The following is a 19,295-nucleotide window of genomic DNA, read 5'->3' as shown; positions in this document are numbered from 1 at the left end:
TACAAATAATTTCCAAAATTATTTGTAGGGGTTGCCATCTCAGCAACAGTGCAAAAATACACATTTCACAGCAATTATTTCCAATAAGAACTGGTCTTCTATGTAAATTCTTCACAAGAAGGTGTCTAGGAATAGCAGTCCTAGTTTGGAGTCACTGTATTTCTTTTATTTTCCTTAGATAAAACTCTTACTCACACTTGAATTAGAATTTGCTGTATCTTAGCCTTTTGTTCAGGCTGGCACTGCCCAGCTGGGATATCAGCCAAAGAAGACTTCCTGGATTAAGTTTAACTTAGGTAACTCTTTCAGTTTGGGCTATCAGACTCCATTAGTTTGCCCAGAATACAGAAGAGAACAAACATGTTCAAAACAAGCTGGTTGGGATTTTATCAGGCAGGGTTGCTGCACATTCAAGGTTAGACTAAAAAAAAAAAAAAAAAAAAGTCAATGAGAGAAAAATCATAACTGAAAGTTAAAGGCAAACTCTCAAAACTAGGCAGAGCCTTTCTGGATTGCCTCTGTATATGACAAAAAGAGAATCAAGCTTATTTTAGTGGGGTCTTTGAGATTTTCTCTCCATTTCAGGTTGTGCAGAAGAAAAAGTATAGTTTGAGAAACTTGCCTGGTATTTTGCTTTTCTCCTAACAGAGGTAGGGTGGGGTACTAAGAAAGAATGTTGGACTGTGTCTAAGGAGCTCTGGCTTCCAACAGGATTTTGCCACTGACTTGCAATGGGAAATAAGTCACTGGCTCTGTGAGCTACAATTTCCTCAACCATGTGCTGAAAGAATTGTTGGATTTTTAAGAACTCTAACAGCTCTAATAATATGACAGAATCATGGTTTTTTGTGGGTTTTTTTTAACCTCCTCTAGATACTTCTCTTATTATTCTTTAATTCTTAGAAAATGGTGTAAAACAGTTATTAGCATTCATGTTTTGTCTGCTCTGCTAAATTGTACAGTCCTAGAAAACATCACATTCAGTTTGCTATCCCTCACAATTTAAGACTATAGCTTTTATAAGTTAAATATTTGAAGGAAGGAAGGGAGAATGAGTTGAGCTATCTTTTTTTTGTGTGTGTGTGGCACGTGGGCCTCTCACTGCTGCAGCCTCTCCCATTGCGGAGCACAGGCTCCGGAAGCACAGGCCCAGCGACCATGGCTCACGGGCCCAGCCGCTCCACAGCATGTGGGATCCTCCCGGACCGGGGTACGAACCCACGTCCCCCGCATCGGCAGGCGGACTCTCAATCACTGCGCCACCAGGGAAGCCCTGAGCTATCTTTTTTTGAAGATTATTTTTCAGTGATAGTTGCTTCATAATTTTGTAGAGATAAATATCCTTTAGCTAGGTGATAATGATTATATTATAGTAATAGTATTTCTCCCTGTTTTGTCCAATTAAAAATAAGTTGTGGATTATTTTATAATATAAAAACCCAGAAGCAATGTATTATGTTAGTATACTATTATACTGCTTTTTTGGCAAATAAATTCTCAGGGAAGATTTCCTATGAGCAACTCGATGTGATAAAAGGCTAATGTAATGAATCAGGATTATTTACCATGTGCTTGCAAATGTTAGAAGAGCTAGCTCAAACTAGTTCAACCAAAAAGGAAAATTTATTTGACTTATATATCTGAAAAGTTCAGGCTTGGCTAAATCTAGGGTCAAATGGATCTCTAGGGCCATTTCTTCATTTATGGTGGTAAGGCTGCTAACAGCTCCAAGCTATCCTCTCAGTAATCCTGGTGTTAGGACAGTACCTCTTTCAGAGCAGTTCTAATGCCTCCCAGAGTTGAGCTGCATCATTTAAATGAGTCACACATGGAGATGTGCCTGCATTCATCATTGTTCTAGGTCTATGGAATACACTGATTAGCTAGGATGGGGTTGTATGCCCACACTGCAGTTCAGGGGTAGCATTTACCTCCTCCTGAACCTCATGGACTGAGAATGATCATGGGGTGGCTTCCTGTTGGGAAACTGGGGACTCTTTTTGCGGTTTTTTTGGCCGTGCCACGCGGCTTGCAGGATCTTAGTTCCCCGACCAGGGATCGAACTCGCAGTGAAAAGCGCGGAGTCCTAACCACCAGGGGATTCCCAGAAAACTGGGGACTCTTAAGCAGAAGATGCAATGAGTGATAGCCAAGTAGGAGCAGTGGGAATTCACAACAAAAAACAAATCCTAGGGCTTCCCTGGTGGCGCAGTGGTTGAGAGTCGGCCTGCTGATTCAGGGGACATGGGTTCGTGCCCCTGTCTGGGAAGATCCCACATGCCGCGGAGCGGCTGGGCCCGTGAGCCATGGCCACTGAGCCTGCGCGTCCGGAGCCTGTGCTCCACAATGGGAGAGGCCACAACAGTGAGAGGCCCGCATACTGCAAAAAAACAAAAACAAAAACAAAAAAACAAATCCTAGCTCTGCAAAACAAATTATTTTTAATTCTGTTTTTATATAAAAGTAATGAACTGAGAATCAACTCTATACACAAACTTGTTTCTAGCATTTAACTTCTAAAGCTTTCTGATGTAGGTTTGTACACTGTAAAAGCTTTAATACAAAAGCTGACTCATGTCAGTTATGAATCACATCTGGCTGCAAATGACAGATCTAACTATAGTGCCTTGAACAGATAAGGGTTAATTTTGATGTTCAGAGGTAGGTTGTTACTGGTATTGGTTTGGTGACTAATGGATGTGAGTCTCTTGATATTTTCTTCATGGTCCCAGAATGGCTGCTGCAATTTTGGGCTTCATGCCCAGGGTGGCAGTAGGAGGAAGCAGAGGAGTACAAAAGGGCAAGAACTGCCTGCTATATAAACATATATTTTTCTTTTTTCCTGTGTACTTTTTTTTTTTTTTTTTGCGGTACGCGGGCCTCTCACTGCTGTGGCCTCTCCCATTGCGGAGCACAGGCTCCGGACGCGCAGGCTCAGCGGCCATGGCTCACAGGCCCAGCTGCTCCGTGGCATGTGGGATCTTCCTGGACCGGGGCATGAACCCATGTCCTCTGCATTGGCAGGCGGGCTCTCAACCACTGCGCCACCAGGGAAGCCCTTCCTGTGTACTTTTTAAAGAGTATAACCAGATGTTCTAATCAATACTCTTGCATACATCACATGGTCACATATATCTTCTGTGAAGCTTGAGAAATGTAGTCTTTTAGTTGGGCTCAGTGCCACTCCAAATTAAACCAGCCTGCATTACTAAGGAAAAGGGGGATAATGGATATTGGGGGGCTGTCTCAGTCAGCGGGAGCTGCTATAACAAAGCAACACAAACTGGGTGACTTAAACAATAGATATTTCCTTCTCATAGTTCTGGTGCTGGCTAACTCAGCTCCCTGAAGAGGGCACTCCTCCAAATGGCCCTCTTCTTGCTGTGTCCTCACATGGCAGAGAGAGAGGTCTAGTTTCTTCTTACAAGGACATTAATCATATCAAGGGGCCCCACTATCATGACCTCATATAAACCTAATTATCTTCCAGCTCCAAATACCATCACATAGGGGGTTAGAGCTTCAGCATATGAATATTCAGCCCATAACATTCCACCCCTGACAACCCCCCAAAAAAATTTACATCCCTCTTGCATACAAAATACATTCATTTAATCCTAATGGCCCCCAAAGTCTTAACTCATTCTAGTATCAACTTTAAAGTCTACAGTTCAAAATCTCATTTAAACCAGATATGGGTGAGACACGAGGTATGATTCATCCTGAGGCAAAATTCCTCTCTAGCTGTGAACCTGTGAGACCAGGTAAGTTATGTGCTCCAGAATACAATGGTGAGACAGGTACAGGGTAGACTTTACTGTTGCAAAAGGGAGAAATTGGAAGGAAGAAGAGGGTATCAGATCCCAAGTAATTCCAAAACCTCATAAGGTAAATAATATTAGATCTTGAGGCCTGAGAATAATCCTCTTTGGTTCGATGCTCTGCTTTCCAGACCCAATGGGGTGATCCCACCTCTGTAGCTATGCCAGGTGGGGGGCCCCACCCCCCAAGCTCCAGGTGGCTGCAGTCTGGCCCAGCGAATCGGAAGCAACAGATCACCCCAACCCTTGAAACTGAGGAGGCAGCCCCGATGATCTCTGAATCACCTTTGTGGTCATTCCTCCTTTGCCTTGAAGAACAGCACACGTTTGCAGCTGCCCAGCTCCACAGTCCAGTTCTGTGGGGTCTAAGAAGTCTGACAGCCTTCCTTCTGTGCTGGCGTGGCTGATTAGGGCTGTGGCTCACACCCACTATAAACAGGGTGAGAATTTTCCGAATTTTAAAGTTCTAGTTCATTTTTTGTCAACAATTCATTGTTTTGACTCATTTCTCTCTTTTGCGTTTAATGCTAAGTGGCCAGAAGGAACCAAACTGCTTCTTCATCACTTTGCTTAGAAATTTCCTCGGTTAACTATCCAGTTTCATAGCTTGCAAGTTTTTCCTTCCACAAAACACTAGAATATAGTTCAGCCAAGTTCTTTTGCCACTTTATAACAAGGAGCACCTTTTCTCCATTGTCCAATAACATGTTCCTCATTTCCATCTGAGATCTCACCAGAATAGCCTTTACCACCCATATATATACTAACATTCTACTGATGATTTACATATTCTCTAAAAAGAGGGAAGCTCTCCCTCCAGTTCTCCCCTTTTCTTTGTGAGTCCTCACCAAAATCATTGCCCTTAATGGCCATATTTCTAGCAGGCACCTCCAAACTCCTCCAGCCTCAACCCCTTGTCCAATTCAAAGCCACTTCAATATTTTCAGGTATTTGTTACGGTAGCACCTCACTCTCAGTACCAAAATCTGTATTAATTAGCTTCCAGAGAAAAAGAACCAGTAGGACTGAGATACATATACAGAGAGAGAGGGAGAGGGAGAGACTTATTATATGGAATTGGCTCATGCGGTTGTGTAGGCTGAGAAATCCCATGATCGGCAAAGGCAAGCTGGAGACCCAGGAGAGGCAATGGTATAGTTCCTGTCTGTGTTCAAAGGTCTGAGAACAAGGAGAGGGGATGGTGTAAGTTCCAGTTTGAGTCTGAGTCTTACCTAAGGCAAGAGAAGACTGTTGTCCCAGCTCTAAGACAGTCAGGCAGAGAGGGAATTCTCCTTTATTCAGCCTTTCTTGTTCTATTATGTCTCCAATGGATTGGATGAGGCCCACCTACACTGGGGAGGACAAACTGCCTTACTCAAGTCCAGCAATTTAAATGTTAATCTCATCTAGAATCACCCTCATATACACACCAGAATAATATTTAACCAAATATCTGGGCAGTCCATGGCCCAGTCAAGTTGACACATAAAATTAATCATCACAGTGGCATAGCAATTTCTGCCACAAAGATATTAGTGAAAACATTGTGATTTAATTCCTTTCCTTTCTGTTTCAGTTGTTTTCTTATTATATAAATATATATATAAAGAAAGCTTTTAGTTAAATAGATATTACACAGATGAAAAAAAAGAAATGTTTAATTCTAAGCAAAAAATTTCTCCTAAGTCAGGATATTTTTTTATCAACTCCAGTGTCTTTTTTTTTTTTTAGATAGTCTATACAAACAGGATCATTCATTATATTTTGTGACCTACCTTTTTCTACTTAAAATATATAATTTGAACATTTCTTTGCTACAAAATATTCTTTTATGACTTTTTTTAACATCTTTATATGACATTTTTAATGACTGCTGAATAGTCTATTGAATGGCATTTTTCAGTCAATCTCCCCTTGTTAGACATTTAGTAGTTTCCAATTCTTCACTATTATAAGCAACTCTATCACACTCTTGGACAGTAGGACTCTCTCTTTTTTAAAAATTTATTTATTTTATTTATTTTTGGCTGCTTTGGGTCTTTGTTGTTGTGCGCAGCAAGCGGGGGCTACTCTTCGTTGCGGTGCACAGGCTTCTTTCTCATTGTGGTGGCTTCTCCTGTTGTGGAGCATAGGCTGTAGGCGCGCGGGCTCAGTAGTTGTGGCTCGTGGGCTCTAGAGTGCAGGAGCAGTAGTTGTGGCGCACGGGCTTAGTTGCTCCGCGGCAGGTGGGATCTTCCCCGGCCCGTGCTCGAACCCGTATCCCTTGCAGTGGGAGGTGGATTCTTAACCACTGCGCCACCAGGGAAGCCCTCTCTTGTTATCTCTCAGTGTTTAGTTACAAAAGCAATACATGCCCTCTCCAAATAACTAAAACAATACAGAATTGTGTAAGATAAAAAGCAAAGCTCCTTATTTCTATTCATCAGCACTTCTTTTCCCCAGCGCTTCTATTCCCCATGGGGCAGCCACCATTAATAGTTTACTGTGTGTCTTTCTGAATTTGTTTTCTGACTTCTTTCTTCCTTTTCCTTCCATTCTGTTAACTGTAGGTTTTTGCTTCCTGCTCTTCTCATCCTCAGCCTCAAGCAGCCTCTTCACTCTTATTTGCTGCTTAGTCTGGGAAACCAGACTAGTACATCTACTAGAATTATGTGTAGATTTAGTCAAAATAATTTATGAGTAAAAGCCTCACATCTCTCTGATTAAAGAGCATGAACTTCACTGGTTATCCTTTCTGTTTGGCATTTCGTAGTGAGCCTTTTAAACCTACCTCCTGGTACTAACTGGGTCAAACAGTTGGTAAAGTAACCTTCAAATAAAGTGAGGTGTTACTATGTTTACTTTTCATAAGCTAAGAGTGAACTACATTTAAGAAACATTTTTATGTTGACTTTTCACGTATTCATACAACTGACCATGAAAGGAAATTTTTGTAAAATAGGAGAAGAGCAATTAAAGATTTTTTTAGTGTTTTCATTCATTCAGTAAATATTTACTGAGTACCTGTCACATGTATAGATATTAGGAATGTAAAAATGAAAAACCAAAGCTCTTCATGTTCTTTTTTTAAAGCTTTCACAAGTACTATTTAGGAAACGCCTAACAGTATATTTTGTCTTCTTTGCCTGGATCCTCCCTTCAAAACGTGCATTTGAGCATCTTGTCTCTGAGTCATGTGGCAGTAAACTCAGTTCTCTACTGGTAACACATTGGCACTTGAACCCCTATATTCTCTCTATTTTCTTGCCCGAGCAGCTGCAGCAGCATTTAGCTCAGGAGCAAGAGGAAGTCCTCTGGCTGCCCAAGTAGGTGGATATCCAGGACATTTGGATTCCCTTCAGGTCCTTTTGGTAAAACTAAGTCCAGAGACCTTGGCATTGCAATTCACACCATTATCTACAGCTCACCCTTTCTTTTTATCTTTCTTCTTCTTCAACTATGAAAATTGCTGAAATGCCAGGAGTTTGGTTACGGGTGAATAGGGAAGTATGGAATGTGTTTAATCCTGCTCTCAGTATTGCTGGTAATATTAGAAGATCAGCAGAGCCGTGAATCCAGTCACGCTCTCGGCTATAGCAGCCTACCCTGACTTAAGTGCTCCTCACATGAAAAAAGACCCAGGGCTTTAGTTGACAGTAAAAGCAACCTGAGCCAGTGATGTGACCTAGCTGCCAAAACTAGCCAATGTGATCTGAACCAGCATTAATCGAAGGCTGTGGCTGGGACAAGTAAGGTAATAGTCCCTGAGTACACCCTGCAGTGGTCAGACCACACCTGGAGGATGGTGTTTCCTCCTGGGCACAGCATTTTAAAAGTGATGTTGACAAGTTGGAGTACACCCAAGTTGGGCAACAGGATGATGAATGGCCTAGAAACTACATCCTTTGAGGAACAGTTAGAGGAACTGGGGTAGTTCACCCTGGAAACTAGAGGCATAAGGATGTGGGATAACCACTTCCAAATACTCGCAGGGCTATCATGTAGAAGAGTTGAACTCTTCCGTATAATCTCAGCAAGCACAACTTAGACCAATGGGTGTACATTACAAAGCGGTTGATCTTGTCTCCATAAAAGGAAGAATTTTCTAGCCCTTACGAACATCCAGAAAATAGGAGCTTTGCAAGGTAGTGACTTTACCTTAACAAGGGGTGTTAGAATGGTGACTGGCTGACCAAACACCAGAAGATTCACGAATAGGTTGGGAGGTTTGGAGAGACAAACTGATCTAAGATCCTTACAGATTCAAAGATTCTAATGACAGAACCTCAAGAAGGAAAGAAGTGTTAGTACCTTTTTGCCTCAGATCTCATACAAGTATTAACAATAGAAACTATGCTAAAATTGACTCTAAGGTCAAATATCAAAGTTATGAGGATGGAAGGAAAAAAAGTCATGGGAACTTTCTCTTTTCCCTCGTGGTTGTCGTGTTTTGTGTATAAAGATTTGTGTAGTAGTGTTTGTTTGTATTTTCGAAGCAGATGGAATGATTTTGTTTTTCTCTTTTAAGATTCTTTAAAGCCCTGGTTTGCTTTCTTTCTCATCAAACTTATGGTCCTCTTAATAGTTTTCAGGATATTACATTTTGAAAAGATTACTCTTAATCCAAAATTATAAAGCAGCATTTCAGGGAATGGCAGTCTGTCCACATGTCAAAGAAGCAGTCCTGTGGAACAACTGGTGTTTAAAGCTCATTAATCATTAATAATGAGGTAGTGTCCAGTAAAACGTGTATGTTGCAATAGCTTGGCTCTTCCCCATAATCAGTTATGTAAGTAGACCAGAATGATCATTCCTATTTTACCAATGCAGAAATGGGGTCTTTGAGCAGCCTGCCTACCATGATTGTGGATGGAGCAGGTGCTAAAATCCAAAATCCACTAGCACTTGTCTAGTGCTCTTTCTAATACTGTTTTCAATACTAAAAACTGTTACTGTTCTTTCCTAAGAACAGGTCTAGAGACTTACTTAAATGCAGAATATATTTTTTCTCTCTAACTACAGTGGTTCTCTGGAGTAGGAGGGCAGATAGCTTCGGGCAAAGAATTGGCCTCTTAACTTTAATGCTGTCTCTAGTTCATCTTACGTCCTAAAGAAAGACTCTTGCAAACATCGCTACTGATGTCTGAGAATGCTTGACCCTCTCCTTGAAAAGAGAGATGCTAACACTTACTTCAAATAAAAATCCTATGGATGTGGACAGAACAATGCTTGTCAGACAGGGTAGATTTGACTGGGTGGTGCAGCAAAATGCTTAGGAGCTCAGGTTCAGTGAGAGAGGTGTGGGCTTAAGTCTTTGTTTTGCCACCTACTGGCTGTGACATTATCATCATCTCATGGAGCCTCAGGGCCCTTATCTGTAAAATGGGAAGAATAGGACCTACCTTTTTGGCTGTTGGGAGGATTAGGTAAGATAATGTGTGTAAAAGCATGAATACTGTGCTGTTTTTTAAAAACACGTTTATTGTGAGTTATTATTCATTGTCTTTTACTCACTTTTCTATTGGGGCATTATTGTGTGTTTCTGATTTACTTCCACTTTGCAGTTTATGCTCAGCACAGTAGGTGCTAAATAAATCCTAGTCTGTAGCACCACGCTGGACCCATAATCAGTAACAATTCAATAGACTAAGTGCCTCCTGGGTGCCCAGCCCCACGTCGATCTCCAAGAATACTAAGCTGCCTGAGACTAGACCTCTGCTGAGAGAAAGTGATCCTCAGGTTGTTGTAGAGGTGTTCCAGAAAGGTCTGGCGATGGATGAGTGCTGAGTGAGTCACAGGCAACCAGGCCAAGAAAGGTGGGAGGGGGCTTGGTGGAGAGGGGTATGCTGAATGAAGGCACAGATCTCTGTCAACAGATTGCCTGAGTGAACTGTAAGCCTGCATCAGAGTTTTAATACTTGCTTGGCTAGTCACATAACCTCTCAGAACCTCAGTTTACCTGAAAAGAAATATACAATGATGACTACCTACTAGATTCAATGAAGTAATATTTGCAAATACTTACTTGGCACATCATCTGGCACAAAGTAAGTGCTCAATAAATGTTAGCCACCGTTACCATTATGTTCTAACAATTTGATAATACCTTATAATTATGAACGGTGTCATTCCAAGAATAATTCATTCCTTGGTCGTTGGACTGCGAAGGAGGATTCCAGGATTCACTGCTTCAGTCTTGAAGAGCTTTAAAGCAAGGAGGCTTCACAAGCCCAGTCAAGGGCCTGCGCGACGTATTTTATTCCGGGAGGCCGGTACAGGAGGACCCATGCAGAGCCGGGCTCCCAGGGTCACATGGGCCGCGGCCCCGCCCCGGCTGAGCCCGTCCCCCGCGGCTGCGGCAGCTGTGGCTGCGTCTGCGCGGAGCCGAGCGCGCTCTGTAGCGCGGTCCGCAGTGGAGGCGGCGCAAACAGCCAGGGGGCGGCGGATGGCTCTGCGGGGCCTGGCAGGCTCGGGGCCCGGCTCCCGCGGGCCGCTGGGTCAGGCGGGGGCAGCGGACGAGGAACGCGAGGCGCCGGCCGTGGTGGCGGCGGGAGACGCGCCAGAGGACGTTGAAGAGGACGAGGGCCGCAGCCGGGGCCTGCTGCGCTGGGACGGCTTCTCAGCCTGGCTGCATTGCGTGTGTGTGGTGGGCTTCGACCTGGAGCTGGGCCAAGCCGTGGAGGTGAGGCCCGGCCGCACCTGGCCCCTGCGCCCCGTCCCGGTCCCCGCGCTGGGGCAGCCCCAGCAGAGCTTGTGGCCCGCGGGCCGACCGGCCTGGACCCTTCCCGCTGCGCATCCGGGCGTGGCCGGCAGCCCCTCCGCCGTCTGCCGGGCTGCGGTCCAGAGGCAGTTCCCGTGGGAGGATCGTGGGCTGTGGCTTAGGGTGAAAAGTTCTCTCTAGCCCCCTCCTAAATACTTGTTGATGGCCCTGTTTTCTTTTATTTCTTTTTTTTTTTTTTAACCCGGTGTCACAGGAATAACTAGAATGGTTAGCGGCACCCGGAGAAGACGGCAGGCAGGATGTTTGGGACTTTTTCAAGAAGCAAACAATGCCCCTGACATATGGTGAACTAGCCAGACCTCACACAGCCAACTTTTTTTAGACTCATGGATTGTTTTGGTCGTTTGCAGCGACTTTCAGAACATTCCACTTAGCCTGAGCCGAAATGCTTGTCTCAGCAGGGGTTTTCTCCTTTTCCTCCTTTTGTTTCTCATCTCTCTTATATCTTGATGTTGCTTATGAGACGGCCTGAAAGCTAATAGCAAGATGAACGTAAGGAAAATCGTTCGCTTGTGAATTTGTCAAGTTTTCCATTTTTATAGCGCCTTGTTGAAAGGCCTTGTAATCTTGACATTATTTAGGGTTCCTTTTGTAGCATAAGAGATTGCTTGTCTTTATGTAGCCAAGAAAAACGTAGAGTCAGAAGGACCTACGTTTAGAAGATTTTTTTGTTTGTTTTGGTGGCAATGACAGATTTTAATGAATCATCTCATTCTGACTTTAGTGGCATGAGTGGGCTATGAAAATTGGCCAGGGAGGTGTTTCTTAATGTGGAGTGTGTATTCAGCCTGTCTTCTCTGTGTTTCATCATTACACAGCTCAATACACTTTGTTTCCACTAAGATTTAGGCATTATCTTGGTTGCTGAGCAGACGTATATGAAAGATATACTCTAACCTATATTTATAGAGTAAGACTACAGTTTAGAGGAGAACCAAGAATTAATCACACCAGCAGATAGGGCTAAATGCAGTGCCTGGCACGTGACAGTGTTCAATAAAAAATTGATAGAGTGAGTGAATACATGAACAGTACTTTGAGATGGAAACAACTGTTCCCAAAGACTGTGAAGAAGAGATTTATGTCATCTATCATTTACACTGACATATTAACCTGAAGCTATATGTATAGCAAAATACGATTTAATCAGAAAGCATAGGATTGAGTTGTTGTAGTCGATTATATTTTTGAATAGTTAAAGGAGATCCTTTTGGACTCTGACCCTTTGGGCATGCTTTATAACGTGTATGTTTTTTTCTGACCTAATAAACAATACTTAGCAAGTATTGAGGTGCTACAGAAATGTGAATCACTGAGACTATTTTGAATTTCATTTCCCATAGTATATGCTATTGCACAGAGTTTTCTTCAGGTCTTTGGTTCTTCACATTTTTAAAAGGTCCAGAATGCAGATAAGTTATGAACTTCATGAACTCTCTCCCTAAGGAAAATGGTAATACAAAATCATGTATATGCTTCCATTGACTATCTGGGGGTCATTTATGGAGATTCTGTTGCATTGTCCTCAGGTTAAGAATCACTGATTTTAGAAAGTGTAGGGTGAGGGTGGGGAAGATTCCCTAATAAAGGATCCCGAGAAAGATAAACACATTGAGAGGCAACACAATTTAATTTTGTTTTGTTTTCCTGAGGAATGTAGAATATTCCCACTTTTAAAATGAAGAAAAAGGAATACAAATTATAGTTAATATAACAAAATAGTTGAAAATATATTTCACTTTTGTAATATGGCCATATCCAGGCCAAAAATGGACAGGAGGGGTGGCTGTAATGGGGCAAGAAGGTAAATATAGAATTGTTTTGGAGAAATGACGTAATAGCCCCACCCTACTTCCTATAATGCACAACCATAGGGATTCAGAAGGGAAGTGAAATAGGTTAAAAACTAAGTTTGGACAGTATATCCTCCAACGCAGTTGTGTTATCAGAAATGCAGTCATTTAGTCTTAGGCTTGCGAGAGACTTAAGAAGTCAGTTCTGCTATGATAGAAAGTACCAGTTGCAAATTTTAAATGCATAAACAATGCCACTTATTTAAGCTTAAATCCCTACTAAAGAGATAATGTAGAATATTGACCAAGAACTCAGACCCTAGAGCTAGACTGCCTAGGCTTGAATCTGTGTGACTTGGGGTACGTTACTTAGCTCATCTGAGCCTCACACTCCTCTGTGACAGGATAACAGTGCCTATATCATGGCACTGTTGTGAGGGTTAGGTAAGTTAATGTTGATGAAGCATTTGGAACAGTGCCTTGGACTCAGTAAGACCTAGGTAAGTCTGTATTTGGGAAGCACTGAAATTCTTTTTCATTTTCAATGAAGAGAACCCCTAACTTTTGCTTTGTGAAGATGAGGCCTTCGGACCTTAGTTTTCTCACTAGAAAAATGAAGTTGAAGTACTAGAATCAGCATTCTTTTTTTTTTTGCGGTACGCGGGCCTCTCACTGCTGTGGCCTCTCACTGCTGTGACCTCTCCCGTTGCGGAGCACAGGCTCTGGACGCGCAAACTCAGTGGCCATGGCTCACGGGCCCAGCCGCTCCGCAGCATGTGGGATCTTCCCGGACTGGGGCACAAACCCGTGCCCCCTGCATTGGCAGGCAGACTCTCAACCACTGTGCCACCAGGGAAGCCCGAATTAGTATTCTTTTTAAAGTAGGGGAACTTTTTTTCTGGGTAGATGAAAATCAGATGTACCTCAGTGGCTAATCTGGTTGAAACGGGGCCTGTGTGTATATATTTGGTTGTGGACGACAGAAACTAAGCTATAGCTGAAGGAGAAAAGGCACATTTGCTGTAAGGCCACAGAGGTGTTTCAAGATGTCCAAGGTACAAACCTAGAAGGACTTCCAGGAAATGGCTAGAGCCCAGAACCAGGGAAGTCTCTTGTTTATGCTCTTGTTTTATGGATTTTGTTCATGCTTCATGCTCTCCTTTAAACTAACTTCTCTGCTTCTGTGATCTTTATGGCGAAGTTGCCCTTTTCGGCCACTTCAACGAAGAGAGTGAACGTCATTCTCATTCCAAACACCGAAGGAAGGTACTCAGGCCTTGTTTGGAGCAGTTTCTCACTCTGCTATAATCAGCTGAAGACCTGAGTGGTTGGAGGAGTGGTCTGTGTTGCATAAAATGTCTGTTGGGAACCCTGTCCTAGAAGAAGAGGACAGTAAAGGGGGTCTTTTGAGCTGGGAAGAGACTGCAAAAGGTGTTGACTACAGGAGGTGTGCTCAGCTTCTTTCTTTTCCCCTGAGATGGCTCTGGCATCACCACAGTGACACTAAGGGTCCTCTGGAACAAGGTTTGAAATCCTCTGAATTTTATATACTCTTTGTCACTTCCAGCTCTGTGAAATTACTTGATTTTATAATAAAGCCTTAATTAATTATCTGAATCCAGAATTGCCTCATTCCAGTTTTTTTTTTCCTCATTGAGTAATAATATGTTCATTGTTGAAAACTTGGCAAGAAAGGGAATTATAAACACTAGAAAACATCACTCATAATTATATTAAGAGATTAATACTTGGCATTTTTGTTAATGCTTTTTTTCTTTATATAATTTTGTATCTGTCAAGGATTAGTTTGATTGTTAAGAACAGAAATCCTCTCAAATAAATTTAAGTGAAGAGAAATTGACTGTAAGGAATCTTTTGGAACCAGTTGCAGGAAGCAGGGTTGAACCTCATGGGATTTGGAAAGCCCCAGGCTTTTGCCTTTGTCTCTGTGGAGCTGTGTGGAATTTTGTCTTTGCTTCTCTTTGCATGTCTGTTCTTTTCTCTGTGCTGAGGCTGATTTCCTCTGCAAGGGTCTGAATATCTGCTCCCCCATTTCACTTGACTTTGGATTTCCACGGTACTGATATTAGCCAAACTTATACTTTTGTATTCTGGAACCAGGCAGAAGCTTAATTCGAATACTAGAGTATCTGACTGGTTCAGCATGGGTCAGGTGCTCCCTTTTGTTCAGTCAGTTGCGGTAAGGAGACAGTGTTTCAGTAACTGTAGTGGCCACTTAGGCTCACCCCTGCAAAAGGAGGGGACACTTGAAAGCATGGTCTGGGCAGCAGTCCCCCAAATAGGTCTGCTGTAAGAGTCTGCCATTACTGATAAGCATTCTCACAATTTGCCATATCGTTAAAGAGTCCTCATAAATATTTTTTTATGGACCACAATTTATTTAACCATTTTCCCTAATTTGGATATTTAGTAGTTTCTTTTTTTCTTCATAGTGTGAAGAGTTGTTTGCCACCTGTACACACTTCCTTAGAGATGGTCTTCATTTTTTGAGGGCCTTTAAATCATGTGAATTTACGGAACTCACAGAACATCATGGGAGGTGACACATCTGTAATTTGAGATTACCTCTTGAACCTCTCCAGCCCCCACCCCAATTTTATAAGAATCGAGAAATCATTGGTGGCTTTCCCCCTGTTGAAGGCTATGACCTATCAACTTTTTGGACAGAATATCAATCTAGTGAAAAGAGTACAAGCTTTGGGGTGTTGAACATATGCTAATTGTCCGAGTTTTGACCAGTTTCTTCAGTTCTCTGTGTCTCATTTTCCTCAATTATAAAATGGCAAAATAATATCCTGAGCGTTGTTGGAGGTACTAAGTGAGATAAAGCATGTAAAAATTAATTTCTCTCATTTAATGCATACCCAATATGTTAGCTACCCTTTTTAAAAATATTTTAAAAATTTTGTTTTATTTTTTTATTTTTGGCTGCATTGGGTCTTCGTTGCTGCACGCGGGATTTCTCTAGTTGCGGCGAGCGGGGGCTACTCTTTGTTGCGGTGCGCGGGCTTCTCATTGCAGTGGCTTCTCTTGTTGCGGAGCACTGGCTCTAGGAGTTCGGGCTTCAGTAGTTGTGACACGCGGGCTCAGTAGTTGTGGCACGTGGGCTCTAGAGCACAGGCTCAGTAGTTGTGGCGCACAGGCTTAATTGCTCCGTGGCATGTGAAAGCTTACTGGACCAGGGATCGAACCCGTGTCCCCTGAATTGACAGGTGGATTCTTTTTTTTTTTTTTTTTGCTGTACGCGGGCCTCTTACTATTGTGGCCTATCCCGTTGCGGAGCACAGGCTCCGGACACGCAGGCTCAGCGACCATGGCTCGGGTCCAGCCGCTCTGCGGCATGTGGTATCTTCCCGGACCGGGGCACGAACCCGTGTCCCCTGCATCGGCAGGCGGACTCTCAACCACTGCGCCACCAGGGAAGCCCGACAGGTGGATTCTTAACCACTGCGTCACCAGGGAAGTCCCTAGCCCCTTTTTTATAATTAGTGTCCTTGCACATTCAATAATCAGTGTGGGCCTATCTTGGCTATTCCCTCACTCCTATTATTTTGCCTTAAATTTATTTATAAAAACACACAGCTTTGGATGTGAATCATCCAAGCTAAACTTGTGTCAGTCACAAGTACTTAGAGCACTTTCTGGGAATCAAGTTTATTAGGTTTCACCTTGCTGATAATCTATGACATAGCCTATTTGTATGTACATATATGTGTACATACATATATGTATATGTACATAGTTTGTATTTCACCTCTTTGGTGAAAAGAATTTCAGGCCAGTTAAATTATCTATAAAAAGCAGGACAATTTATAATCATTTCATTACTGATCCCCCCCTACTTTTTTTCTAACAAATTGAAGATAAATTCCTGCTTTGGGGTGAAGGCAAACTTATGCCGTTTTTAAAAGAGCAGGTAGCAGAATTGACTCCCCTTTTTTTCCCACTTCTGTTTTTTGTTGAGCCAATGCCTATTTATTCCCCCTTAACCCCTAACAGGGTGGAACCTGGAGTAGTCAGCACAGTTTTCTTTATCTTAGCAAAGTTTCTGTTTATTTTTCTGAGAAGGATAAAGGCAGTTGTGTGAAAGGTTTTCGTGTTTCTTCCTCTCTTCTGGGTGACCCATAGCCTCAGTATTTGATCCTCAGCATGTTCACTGTTTTAATTGAAATGGGTGTGTATAATTGCATGCTGCTATACTGTCTCATTGAGCCATCTATTCAGATATTTACTGGACAACTACCATATCCAGACAATGGTATGTTCTGGAGATAAAGCCTTGATTATCCCTTCCTCATTGAGTTTGCAGTCTAGCATGGAAGGTAGACCATTCAACAGTGAATGATAGGATAGGATTTGCAGGGTACTAATAATGGCCTTTAAATTTCCTTGTGAAATAGTAGCACTTCGTGGTAGCTTGATGTAGTTCTATGATTTGAGGTTTAAAACCTTAGTGACCTCTTGAGCTTCTTAGGCTCCCAGATTCTACAATCTAATTGGTGTTACTAATCTCTGACTCAGTTATGAAATTATATAATCTGGAGATAATCTGGGACATTACTAATCTCTGATTCAGTTATGAAATTATATAATCTGGAGATAATCTGGGATGTTCTCCTGTCTAGTTAGTTCTTTCACAAGTACTTTATGTTTTTGTACTTACTGTGATGAATGATGTGAAACATGGAAAACTGTACCTAAACTTTACTTTTTTTTGAGAAATGCTTTACCATCCATTCCATTTTCAAACTGATCAAGTTTTCTAGTAGAGTAATTTAACTTCAATCTTGAGAAAGTGGGAATCTTAGACTTGAGGATACTGTGATTTCAGGCCATTTTTTCCACTTTTTAAAGTAAGTAACATTCTCATTGAAGTGTAACACACATGTAGAAAGTGCACAAATCCTAAATCTGTATTTTGGTGAATTTTCAAAAAGTGAGTATACCGTGTCACGACCCTAGAGATCAAGAAGCAATATTATTACTGCCCCCAAATTTCCCTTACATTCTCTTTCAGTCATGACCCATTCTCCTTTCCCCTCCAGCTCCTGGCAACCACTTATCTACTTTGTCTCTATGGATTCTCCTTTTCTGTATATTTCATATGAATGGAATCATACAACATGTGGCCTTTTGTGTCTGGCTTCTTTCACTTAGTATGTTTTCAAGATTCATCCATGTTGTAGTATGTATTGGTACTTCATTCTTTTATATGGTTGAGTTTTATATCATTATATGGATACATCACTTTTTTTTATAAGTTTATTTATTTATTTATTTATTTTTGGCTGTGTTGGTCTTTGTTGCTTTGCACGGGCTTTCTCTAGTTGCGGTGAGTGGGGGCTACTCTTTGTTGCGGTGCGCGGGCTTCTCATTGCGGTGGCTTCTCTTGTGGAGCACAGGCTCTAGGCGGGTGGGCTTCAGTAGTTGCGGCACGTGGGCTCAGTAGTTGTGGTGCACGGGCTTAGTTGCTCTGCAGCATGTGGGATCTTCCCAGACCAGGGTTCGAACCCGTGTCCCCTACTTAAGCAGGTGCATTCTTAACCACTGCGCCACCAGGGAAGTCCAGATACATCACATTTTGTATATCCATTCATCATTTGATGGAAATTTGGATTGTTTCCACTTTTTGGCTATGATGAATAATGCTGTTATGAACGTTCGTGTACAGGTTTTTGTGTGGATGTATGCTTTTCACTTCTCTTGGATGAATACCTAGGAGTGAAATTGCTGGGTCATATGGTAACTCCATGTTTAATTTTTTTGGCTGCTGTGGGTCGTCGTTGCTGTGCACGGGCTTTCTCTAGTTGCGGCGAGCCGGGGATACCCTTTGTTGCAGTGCGTGGGCTTCTTATTGCAGTGGCTTCTCTTATTGTGGAGCACGGGCTCTAGGCTCGCAGGCTTCTGTAGTTGCAGCATGGGGGCTCAGTAGTTGTGGTGCATGGGCTCTAGAAAGCAGGGTCAGTAGTTGTGGCACACGGGCTTAGTTGTTCCGTAGTATGTGGGACCTTCCTGGACCAGGGATTGAACCCGTGTCCCCTGCATTGGCAGGCGGATTCTTAACCACTTTGCCACCAGGGAAGTCCTCCATGTTTAATTTTATGAGAAGCTACTAAATGGTTTTCCAATGTGACTTCATTTTCACATTTTCATCAGTAATGTATGAGGCTCCTAATTTCTCCATATCCTTGCTACCACTTTGTCCTTTTGATTACAGCCATCCTAGAGGTATGAGGTGGTATCTTACTGTAATTTTATTTGTTTTTCCCTAATAACTAATGACATTGAGCGTCTTTTCATGTGCTTATTGACTTCTTGTATATCTATTTTGGAGAAATTTCAAATCAGATCCTTTGCCCATTTAAACATTGGGTTATTTGACTTTTTATTGTTGAATTATAAGAGTTCTTTATAGATCCTGTACTCTAGACCCTTATCAGATATATGATTTGCAGATACTTTCTCCCATTCTGCAGTTCGTCTTCACTTTCTTGGCAGTGTTCTTAGAAGTGCAAAAGCTTTAAATTTTGATGAAGTCCAATTTATTTATGGTTGCTTGTGTTTTTGGTATCATAGCTTAGAAACCATTGTCTAATCCAGGGTCATAAAGATTTATTCCTATATTTTCTTCTAAGAGTTTTGTAGTTTTAGCTTTTACACTTAGGTCTTTGATCCACTTTGGGTTACTTTTTGAATATGATGTGAAGTAGAGGTGTTACTTTTTTAACAACCTTATTTTGAGATAATTTTAGAGTTATGAAAGTAATTCATTCAGCTTCCTTTAATGTTAACATTTTATATAAACATAGTACAATTATCAAATCTAAGAATATAACATTGGCATGATACTGTGTACTGAGCAACAGAGTTTATTCAATTTCACTAGTTTTTCTATTAATG

At 42.0% G+C, this 19,295-nt stretch overlaps 1 protein-coding gene across 3 annotated transcripts in view; it reads left to right on the top strand.

The window, feature by feature from the left end:
* The first annotated feature begins 10,245 nt into the window (after nucleotides 1-10,245).
* DENND6A (DENN domain containing 6A) overlaps nucleotides 10,246-19,295 on the top strand; it is a 51,597-nt gene continuing 42,547 nt past the window's right edge. For all 3 annotated transcript variants that reach the window (XM_019947703.3, XM_019947704.3, XM_019947701.3), the window contains exon 1: nucleotides 10,246-10,482. In XM_019947703.3, coding sequence (XP_019803262.1) covers nucleotides 10,246-10,482 — 237 coding nt within the window. The remainder of the gene's footprint in view (nucleotides 10,483-19,295) is intronic.

Source organism: Tursiops truncatus, chromosome 10, assembly GCF_011762595.2.
Source record: "Tursiops truncatus isolate mTurTru1 chromosome 10, mTurTru1.mat.Y, whole genome shotgun sequence".
Taxonomy (NCBI): domain Eukaryota; kingdom Metazoa; phylum Chordata; class Mammalia; order Artiodactyla; family Delphinidae; genus Tursiops; species Tursiops truncatus.
Note: the sequence above shows the minus strand (reverse complement) of the source record. Positions and strands in the feature narration are given on the sequence as shown.